The 11,310-nt window shown below is 34.7% G+C and overlaps 1 protein-coding gene across 1 annotated transcript; it reads left to right on the top strand.

Annotated features, from left to right (window-relative positions):
* The first annotated feature begins 2,849 nt into the window (after window positions 1-2,849).
* Window positions 2,850-10,897, top strand: LOC132300398 (uncharacterized). Its single transcript, XM_059797441.1, has 7 exons — window positions 2,850-3,678; window positions 4,599-4,742; window positions 8,238-8,310; window positions 8,917-9,022; window positions 9,118-9,214; window positions 10,287-10,382; window positions 10,459-10,897. Exons 1-7 carry the CDS (start codon window positions 3,094-3,096, stop codon window positions 10,612-10,614), a joined length of 1,257 nt encoding a protein of 418 aa, XP_059653424.1. The 5' UTR covers window positions 2,850-3,093; the 3' UTR covers window positions 10,615-10,897.
* The last annotated feature ends 413 nt before the right edge of the window (window positions 10,898-11,310 follow it).

Raw genomic sequence — 11,310 nt, 5'->3', positions numbered from 1 at the left:
AGAGCAATTAATATAATTAATGTGTTGCAAAATAATAATATCGAGATTTTTACGGATCAGAATGTTGTGAGAGATTGGCTTACGGATCAGAATGTTGTGAGAGATTGGCTTGTAGACTTTTAATGCAAAATTGTATCTCTCGTGTAATTTTTAAGGACTAGCCTGATGTCACAACTATTGTTTTTAATAACTCTTATAAAAATCAAGATACGAGCACATCACCTGTTGACCCAAGGTTTTTCACCAAAGGTAAATGAGATATGGATTGAATTAAATGTCTACTTGAGTTTATGCTAAACAGGTTATGTGTAAGAAATTCTAAGAGAGCTTGTGGATCAATGGCAAAGCCAAGAAGGATCCTATACTTAAAAGATGAAATTTTAAAACTCAAAATACATTGAAAACAAAGATAGAGACATCAACACAAAGCTTAAGAAAAGAAAGATCAAAGAATTGGGAAGAATAGTCTTGGGTGAGTGCTAGCTTAACTTGTAAAGTTATTCTTGAAGTAATTCATTTGAAAGCCCATCTCTTGACGTGGCGGACTAAAGTACTATCCATATCATTCATAAGTCCTTAAAACATTAGCAATAGTCTATGAACCTCGTCAAAGAACATTTTGATTTATGAGGCCTTTGTTAAGGATGAGTTAGTTCAAGCTTTCATAAGTTTTGAGCTACAATTACTAGGACCATGTATCTCAATCATCATTTGAATTGGTATGTAGGAATATTGTATAAGCTTTGAACTTAATCGTTTTATTCTTGAAAAGCCTTTGTCAAATATAAGAAAGTCCCTAAATTGGAATATCTTCATAAACTCACTTAGAGAAATCAAGGATTGTATATTAATTTGATTTGACACTATGACAAGTCCTTAGACACTTGATATTAGGCCACGAAATTAATTGTTAATTTTATAAGGCCTTTGTTTCCTTGAGTTGATTTAAGACTAATACCGAATGAAGTTACATCATATTAATGGTTCCTATACTCCTTTAAAATATGCCTCGTACTTAATTAAATCATCCAACAACGTCCTAGTTGTTTGACAGATGGCTATTTCAAAACAAGCAATTTTCAGCTTAGAAAATTTCTGATCAAGTTGCACTAAAACTGCCATAACTATTTATGTGGTTGGAGTTTTTGAGTGAGGTTGATGCCATTAGAAAGCTGACTTCGAGAGTTCAATTTGAGTATAATTTTGACCTAATTTGGAATTAAATTGACTGAAATATAGCCATTTGAAGTCCGTGTGAATGACCTTCGACGAGCACAAAGAGTTAGTCGACTGAAATTAGCCGAGAGCATATTTTCTCATAACTGAGAGTCAGCCAACGGACGCAGAGGGTCAGCCAACTGAAACTAGAGTTTCAACAAACTGAAACTTAAATTTCAGTAAACTGAAAGTCCCCAGATTCAAATATAACGGCTAGTTTGACTTATGTGGCTAGTTTGACTGCATGAAAACTTGCCCTTATGCACCCAAAGGGCTATATTCTTCAATGGGGCTATAAATCTACAATGTACGTATTCACATCGTGGGTATGTAAGAGAGTTACAGAGAGACCTCCCTTTGGGCATGAAACTTGTATCAGTTTTGGGTAGAAAATCTCCTATAGGAATCACCAATGAAATTCATATTGCATATCATTCATTGTGACTCATCTTGCGATACTTAAAGTTGAGCTTTCACTTGATTATTTCATTTGTAACTCTAAGTATGAGATTTTTAATTTGTAATGTTTGTCTATTTGAGAGACATCCATTATAATCTTCAACTCCGTATCTATTCTTGAGAGAAGAAGATCAAGATTTTTAATTTGTAATGTTTGTCTATTTGAGAGACATCCATTATAATCTTCAACTCCGTATCTATTCTTGAGAGAAGAAGATCAAGAGGTACTCTTGGCAAGGGAAGCTTGGAAAGGCTATTGTGAGGGTTCTCTTTCTTAACCCGTAAAAGATAAAAGGTTTCACTCAACCTTATAATGAGAGGATAAGGTAGCGCTCTCCACACATAAGAGTGAGCAATGGTTACTTCTTAACCGTCAAAAAAATGAAGGAGAAGCATATTAGCTTCATGTTAAGGTTTTTCACCCGAAGGAAAAGCTCAATAGTGGAATCCTTGAGAGGTTTTCTCAAGGCATGGATGTAGGCCATGGTTGTGCCAAACTATGTATATTGTGGTGGTTTGGTTTCCATTTCTCTAATCCTTAACTTTTTTTATTTTGCAAAGCACCTTCATTCATTATATATCGGTTGCTTTCAAAATATGTTTATCTATGAATGTGACGACATTGCTAAATTTACATTCATAAGGCGAATATGATGCTGTTTGGATTAAGTTGGTTGAGAAGTTGATTATAGCTATATTCTAGTTGCAAACCAAGGGTTTGACAAAATGTATATTCAACACAACCTTTACCGTGAGAGTTTCTATGAACGTCAATTATAGACACATCTCTTACAAACTATTCAAAGTAACTTTTCAATGCAATTGCACTTTAGTCATTATGGAAATTTATTTCGCCAATGAAAAGTGCAAATACTAGTTTTTAATTAATGAAGTTGAATTACATATTTGGTTATTTAAATTAATTTCATATTGTACTTGTATTATGAATGCATATACTTAATTGATGAATTTACTTATGCGTGATAACACTATTTTACAAACCATGTTTTTCCAAAAATTATAAAAAAATTATTAACAGGCCAGTCACCTAATCAGGTTCTTACATATTCCTTTACACGCACATAAGTTACCTTACATATTCCTTCATATTGTTTCATAGCATTTGCCGTCACTCCAAGCTCTCCATCATTTTCCGTGTCTTCTTCAATGAGTTATGTGTTAGCTTTCTTGCAGTTTTGCGGTGGGAAGGCAACCAACAAAACATAAACCCCCGTCTTCCCTCTCTCTCTCTCCCCCGGAAACCAACAAAACTCTCTCTGTCTCCTCCGGCAAAACTATAATAAGGTTGCATATAAAAACCAAAGAGAATAAAACAAAGCATTATATAATACTGTAATATACAATAAATATATAAAAATATACATATACAAATACAAATACAAAAGAAACGTTACAATGCATTCGAAGGAGACGAAGCGAACCTCCTCTTCTTCTTCTCGAATGGCCTCTCTCTCCTCTCTCTTCCTCTCCTATCCTCGTTTTCTCAGCCCTTCAAACCCTAACCCTAACCCAAGATTTCGTCTACCCTCAAGGACCCTAACCCTAATTTCCTCCGCCAAGGACCCTTCCGAGAAACCCAAACTCACCACCGAGCCACTGCCGCCCCCTCCTTCAGAGAAGAAGTCATTTGCACTGGCTACCGGGGAGCTCTTCCTTGGCATCGCGTCGCGAATCATCAAGACCGGTAAGGACGTCAACGGCCGCGACTCGAATTCGGTACCGGTTACTATGTTTCGGGACACGGAGGGGAGTCCGGAGAGGGAATCGTACTTCTGGAAGAGGAGGAAAGAGGGGATTGCGTCGGTGGTAGAGGACCCGGTGGAGCCGGAGGTGGTTTGGGAGCAGAGGTTGAAGGATGTGGAGGCGGAGAGGGGTAGAAAGGCCGTGACAAGCCCTGGGTTTAGCTTCTCTGCTGCTGGGCTTTTGTTTCCGTACCATCTTGGGGTTGCTCAATTTCTTATTGAGAAAGGTTACATAAAGGTTAGGTTATATACATATATATATGCACATATATATATATATATATATATTCAGAATATGTGCATGTGAATATCTATGCAGATGGGTTCTTTTCGATTGGTTTATGCTTTGTTTTTTTCATTTTCAGTGCGTCGTTACATTTTGTTGCCTAAATATATTCTGTTTTTGTGCTTATTTGTACTTAGAGTTGAGGTGTTGCAGAGATTTTGTTAAATGAGTTAATGATTTTGGCCGAAACTTTCAAAGCTGCTCAAATTTACATTTTGTGATCACATTTGTGAATGTAAAGCTTATTTTTTTCAGCTGATTTTAATCAAAAGTTCTTTGTTTTTTTTGCTTTACTGCCAAAATCCATGTTGGGCAAATTTAAACAATTGAAACTTTTAACTTTGTTGAAGGAGGAGGTGAGTTGTCTTACAAAATGTTTTAAATGTTGCTTTGGAGGGAGATTTGGTGGTAAAAAAACTCATATTCAATGTTACAGAAAAAAACCATATTATTAATAGATTTTCTGAATTTGTGGGATATTTACGAAGTTAAAAAATGCCAAAGAATAAATTTAGTGCAACTTTGGCAAGGACTGTCCAATAATTTTGTAATTTTTTTCGCATTATGATTAGCTAATAGGCTATCAAACGCTTGAATTGATATTTAGCTTCTTGAAATAAAAAAACTGGGGCCTATTTAAACTTTTGAATAATTTGAATTGGTATTTAGGTTCTCGAAATAAAAAAATCAGCCCCAGTTCCTGCCCAACCAATCACAGGGTTGTGGAAGTTCCTCTGTTTCTTTCTTACTTGCACATGCACATGGTCCCTTTGTGCATGCTTTTATGCTAATTTATCTCTTGTGAAACTAAATTTACAATAAATAGCTACAAAATATTCTTTCATAACATGAACCTTTTATTTCTGACATAGGAAACTACACCATTAGCTGGTTCATCAGCTGGTGCCATTGTCTGTGCAGTGGTTGCTTCTGGGGCCAGTATGCAAGAGGCCTTACAAGCTACCAAAATACTGGCTGAAGATTGCCGGCTTCGAGGAACTGCATTTCGCCTTGGGGTATGTCAGTACTCAAGTTTTTCTTTTTTTTCAGTAGTCAGTACTGATATTTGTATTTTACAGTAATAATATTCTTTCATTTCTGAGGAACAGTCAGTATGCTTTTAGGAATCAGTATCTGTCATTGACATTGAATTATCAACACATAGGGCTCTGATTGTTATTACATATCCATATCTGTGTGAGGTTTACGCCTTTGAATCGACATATGATTTGGGTCAATTTGATAATTCCTTCATATGCCTTTGGTATTCGGAAAACATATCAATTTGGCCTTAATGTAATGATCGCCATGTGAAACCTTAATACGTCTAGCGATATAAATAAGTTTTCAACAAGATGAAAGTGATTCTTTCAATTTTACCATAATTGAGCAATTATTAGTATTGACCTTGGCTTTCCATGTTTATCATATGGAATGAATGTGCTTTCTAAGTTAACAGAGTTCTTTTACAAATCAATTCTAAATTAATGGAGTTCTAGTTTTTTTAGCCTAGTCCCTGTTTTTGAAGGTTAACTTGATGGAAGTATTACAAAACTTCTACCTAGAGTGGTGAAGGCAGTACGAGAACATTTTTCAGTTAAGGGATCTTTTTTAGTTTGGACTTGGGCGTGGATGTCAGATATGGGTACACGTCTAAGCATCACTAAGCATCAGATTATGCTAGTCTTTCAAATATGTGTTGAAAGATAAAAAAGTTGAAGAGAGAAATTAAACAACAATACGGGGTAGACAGACTTGGAATAAGTGTCAAATTTTCCTTGAAATAACCTTGGTAAGTATTAAAAAAGTAAACTAAGGAAGTTAAAATTGAAATGAGAAACATAATTTATAGGAGATCGGTCAGAATAAGCATTTTATGTGGAAATTTTGTAATTATGGAGAAACTGAGGGGTAACATTGTAATTAATATTCCTTAGAAACACAAATGGATGTAGGGGTGGTGAGGGGAAGACCTTCTGCAACACTGATGACTTTTTCCGACTTCGACAGCATGAAGACCTTCATCAGAACATTATGGCTAGATTTTTAACTCGTATCCCAATTCCCACACCCGTGTGTGTTGTGCTCTAAGGTGAAGTGTCAAGTAACGTAGGAAGGGATAAGTTGGTCGATCAGAAAAGTAAATGTGAGGAGTGTGTGCTGGGAAATCTAATAGGATCTAGAGGGATGTGAATTGTTCTGATTACTTTTTGCTTGATTTTGATTTTAACAAATTTCTATTACTTTATTGATCAGCTTGTAATCAAATTTCAATTTAATTAACTTCAATTGATCAATCAATAACCATCCAAACCATGAATCTATTAACCATAAGAAACAAAGCTACACATGATTTTATTTGATGAAACCCAACTTGGAAAAACCACAGAATCAAGTGCAGCATCATCACTAGGTACAGATTCCAATTCCAGGAATCACTAGCAGCCATACCTCTGATAAGAATTTCCCGCCAGTTCAAGACCCCAATCTAGGGAATGCTATCACTCTTGCACATTTCATCTTCTTCCACAGTGATTGTTGACCAAGATCCTGCTCCACGTGAACCAACAATTGTAACTACGAGCAGAATACCTCCAGCAAAGATGTGAAGTATTTGATTATGGAAAGATGATGTGGTTGATGATTTGTAAGTCTTTGATTAAGCTCCCAGGCGAGCAATAGGAAAAATTTATATCGGATCTATAAAACCTAGGATATTTGTTTTCAAAAAACTTTCAAAGAATTATCTTTTTCTTTCACTATTATTCACAAGTAATTTTTGTGTTCTCTTAAATATTTAGTAACCTTTTGTACCCTTTTCGTAATCTTAGAGTGACTAGAGTTCATTGCTTTTGGACAAATTTGAACGAATTTAAAATCAGTTCGGATTATAAATAGCATATATTTCGCTCCAAGGAAAGCAAGCATTGGTTCTTGGCCTTTGAGTATCAACGTTCAAATTCTGGCTCAGTGAGCTCTTTATTCAAGGGTTAAGCATCGATGCTCAATTTTCTGGTTGCTTAGACTTGGTGCTCGGTCTGTGTCATTGTTTCATCGCCCACATAAATGATGCGACTTCAGGGGCTTAGTTGAAGGGTCAGAAGATGTCTGAATTAAACAAATTATATATATATATATATATATATATATATATATATATATATATATATAATGTTAAAAATCTTATTAAGTCTGCTTTTTTGGAAAGTTCATCAAATTCTACCTAGATAATTTTAAGTATTTCTGACAATATAGATGCCAATGTCTTTATTGATACACACATTAACTAGGTCTTGTTTTTTTTCCCTATAGATTATATTGGCTCAGTCATCAAGCTTCAATTACAATATGAATAATGATCTAACAGAGTGACACAATCTTATGAACTTCAACCATGACGTCTACTAATGGATATGCCAACACAATGCATAGACCTTACGAAATGGAATTGATTGGTTTGAGGATAGAAAAGTATTGTAGCAAGTGAAATTCATATAATTGGATTTTAGTTTTGTTCTTTTCAATTTCTTATTGTAGCTTTCCAGTGATAGATGAGTTTGCTTGCAGTAGTTCTATATTAGATGACCATAACAAGTGATGAAAATATTGCCATGCATTTCCATACGTAATAGGATGACTGTACTGGCAAGGGGAATTGATATAATTGCAGCTGACCGGATATTGAGTAGCTGTTAACAAATTAAAGTTTCGTGCTTTTCAATTCCTTATTGTACACCAATGTGATGAGTATGCTTTGCAGTAGTTCTATGTTAGATAACCAGAACAAACAATGCAGATATAGTGAAGCGTTGCCTTATTTACAAGAGCAGCCTTGAAGAAATTTTCTATGTTAGATGACCAGAACAAACAATGCAGACGTAGTGAAGTATTGCCTTATAGCTTCTAGGAGTTGTTGTTCATGAAAGTTAAGCACATTGCAAGTTTAGGCAATTTTTCCTGGTGTTCAAATGAGTATATATTTGCTCCCTAGTTTTAAGCATGAAGCTCGAGATGCCATTAGGAAAGGCATTTTTGTATATGAGAAATAAATTGTACATTTGACACCATTATTGTATTGTAGAATTGAATACTAATATTTTTGTTAAGTACTAAAATGAATTCTTTCTTAAAAAAAAAAGTGTATCAAATTTTTTTAAAAAAGAATGTACTTTGTTTGAACATGTCAAAACAACATTTACAGGCCATGAAATAGAAATCCCTAATGATGGTAAATTTTCTGATAGTTTAATGCTTGGTGCGTATTCGAATCTGAATCTTGAGACAATATTATCTTGGCATAAAGCAGTACAAAGAGGATTAGCCAAAATCTGTCTGCAGTGGTGATAGGCAAAATCTAAACTGCAGAAAAAGTCATGAATTATGGCACATGCTAGTGTTTGCATTTGGAGCATTAGCAGTGCCTTGTGAGACTGAAAAACTTGTAGTGATGACATGTCTTTTTGTATTTTAATAGAAACTCAAGTACTTAATATTCATTATCTCTATGCCAGGCTGTTCTCAGAGACGTTCTTGACAAATTTCTGCCAGATGATGTTCATACTAGGTCCAATGGGAGGGTTCGTGGTGAGAATAATTATTTTCTCCTTTCAATGTATAGATGAAATGCTTCACTGATATCAGGTTGTCTGTATTGTGTTGATCAGTGGGTTCGAACTGAAAGAACTTGAGGGTCTTGTGGGTGAATATGCTTGAAACTGACAATATGTAAATGAAATAAAGCACCTTTGAGGTTTATGTGGTTAATGGCCATTCAATCTTTCTTTTTCTTTATATATATATATATATATATGTATATATATTTATACAGCTCTCTCTCTCTCTCTCTCTCTCTCTCTAATTTTTTGAAATTTTTAGGTGATGTCGGCTGGCTAGAATCCTCTTTCTATCATCACAAAAATCTGCAAATTTGTTCAAATTCAATTACGTGTTTGTATTTCTAGTATATCGTGGTGACAAGAACAGTGTTATTTTATTTATTTGCAGCTAAGGAGAATGTTAGTTAACACGTACTTGTCAATTTTTAACATACCCCTTTTTACCTTTTCTTCCGTTTTATTAACATATGGCCATCTTAATGCAAGTATATGCATGGTGTAGAAAGGGAACAACAGAACATAAAATGTTATTACCTTCCCCATGAAGGTTTTTAATATATTCCTTTTATTTCAGTTGCTGTAACCCAGATTCTTTGGAGACCTAGGGGTCTATTGGTTGATCAATTTGACTCCAAAGAAGATCTCATCAATGCAGTTTTCACTTCTTCCTTTATTCCAGGGTAAAAATTTATATATAGATATATATTGCCTTTGCATGATTGCTATTGTGTTAGTTTATGGAATAAAGTTGAACTAAAAGTACAATTCAGTGCAGATATCTAGCGCCAAGACCTGCAACAATGTTTCGGAATCGACTTTGCATTGATGGGGGTTTAACGCTGTTTATGCCACCTACATCTGCTGCTCAGACGGTATTTGCTCATGATTGTTTTGTTTTGAACCTTGTTATGACTCTCTTTGATGAAATTTGAATTGTTACACCGCATAACTTGTCATCTGTCTTGCTGAGATTTCTTATAAGTAGTCAGTCTCTTTTAAACGATCTGCCAAAATGTAACTGACAACGTTGCATAAAATAGGCATATGGTTATATGAGATACGTCATATGTTCATGGTTCTTTCTCAAATGAATCCTTATTGGATAGTTTTAGAGGTGATGTGAAATCACTTACCAAAACAGATTTAGAACTTTTAACTGAAAAGATATTATTTTTATTGAGGACTTCTGAACAATATTATTATTATGTTTAGAGAGAGAGAGAGAGAGAAAATAAATGAAATAAAAATAAAAACCGATGAATGGTCCACGATATTACTCATTATTATTATTAACAGAAGCAATTTAAATGTGATTGCTTTCATTTCCCTGTGATTTCTTTCATTTCCCTGCTAATAGAAAGAGCATAAAACCCCCAAAAGGAAAACTGCATTGTATAACAAATTATCGAAACTGAACCCCATCTTGCACCTATGCATGAATACCAAATCATTTGCAAAAACATAACTGTATTGTTATGGGGAATTGGTGAAACTGTGACAGGATGGATGCACAAGTTAATTTTCTTTTGTCTTCTTTTTCGTGGCTACAAGTTCTTTATAAAATAGCAGTGGCTTGAGTTTGATGTGTGTAATCTTTAGTTGACATTGTAACATGTATGGGATATATTTTTTATTCAAATGAGTCCAATTTTTTTTTTTTTTCCTGTAGGATAATTTAGGACATCTTTGAATAAAGTAGCCTTGGGACATTTATGTGATAATTTGATTATTCATTTTATTATGCATAGGATAATTTAAGATATATCAAAAGACTAGGCTAATGACATTTATCTGATTATTTTTGTGGTACTTACCTTCACGTTTTTTGTCATTTCTGCAATTGCTGCATGAAAATTTTATAGTGACTCAGTTTAAGAAGGAACTAAATGAAATGCCATGGAAATACCATGAAAGTGGTATATTAATGCTTAAGTTAGTTTGCAGGTTCGTGTTTGTGCTTTCCCAGCCGGTCGATTGGGATTACAAGGGATTGGGATCAGTCCCGACTGCAACCCTGAAAATAGGGCTACTCCGCGAGAGGTAATTTTATGACTTGACAAGTGAAGTTTTGTCTGATGATAAACCAATATAAGTTTTCTGTTCGCAACTGTTTCAGCTATTTAATTGGGCACTCGAGCCAGCAGAAGATCGTGTCCTTGATAAGCTATTTGAGCTTGGATATTTAGATGCGGCTGTGTGGGCAAAGGAGAACCCAGTAGAGGAACTAGTTCGAGATGACTACCAATATGTTGAAAATGGTGTAGCACAATAGCTCAAAAACTAAATCTATCCTCTTCGACACTGAAGATGAATGACATGGTATTGTGACCCAGAACCCCCCTCGGATTCAGTTATTTCCCATTACCATGCACATCGGACTAGCAAATTATCAGTGTATAGTGCTTAGATTTAATGGATAGAATGCATATTTATGGGTCTTTTACCACATTTTGTATAGTGCTGCTGTTAAGTTGTAAAAATAAAGAAAAGCAGTAGTTATCAACTTTTTACGGTTTAATGATGAAACTAGTTTTCTTTCCCCCCAACTTTCTTAATTGCTTTAGTATGAGAATGATATGTTTTATGCTTAAAAACATACACCCACAAACAGGAAAAGGATCATTTGCATTTTGAGCTTGTGTTTTGGCGCCTTCGTTAGCAATCTTCAGTGCTGCTTATATTCGCGGTGGAGAAGGCAGAGAGTCCATGGAAATGTTGGCAATATATTTTTCCACCATGAAATTATCCATCCGCCTATTTTGAATCGGCCCATCGTCACCGAAGATATTGTGGAACAATGGTGGCATCAGAACGTTTTATTTTATTATTATTTTTTATTTATTTATTTTATCTTGGGAGACAAGTGGAGTGAAAAGGGCAAAGAATTGAACTTTGTACATGGATTTTTAAATGGTTCATGGGCATTGTCTCTCTTTTATTATTCTATTTGTTAAATATTTTCACAATA

Source organism: Cornus florida, unplaced genomic scaffold (assembly GCF_030987335.1).
Source record: "Cornus florida cultivar Cherokee Brave unplaced genomic scaffold, ASM3098733v1 CherokeeBrave_3.0.0_Hap2_Chr03, whole genome shotgun sequence".
Lineage (NCBI taxonomy): Eukaryota > Viridiplantae > Streptophyta > Magnoliopsida > Cornales > Cornaceae > Cornus > Cornus florida.
The sequence above is the reverse complement of the archived record's forward strand: the minus strand, read 5'-3'. Positions and strand labels throughout refer to the sequence as shown.

What these genes read in the sequence shown, in the direction of transcription:
- LOC132300398 (XM_059797441.1), top strand. Translation starts at nt 3,094, where the DNA reads ATGCATTCGAAGGAGACGAAGCGAACCTCCTCTTCTTCTTCTCGAATG. An exon ending in ACTTCTTCCTTTATTCCAGG is followed by an intron (nt 9,023 to 9,117) that starts GTAAAAATTTAT and finishes AATTCAGTGCAG; the next exon opens with ATATCTAGCGCCAAGACCTG. An exon ending in CTACATCTGCTGCTCAGACG is followed by an intron (nt 9,215 to 10,286) that starts GTATTTGCTCAT and finishes GTTAGTTTGCAG; the next exon opens with GTTCGTGTTTGTGCTTTCCC.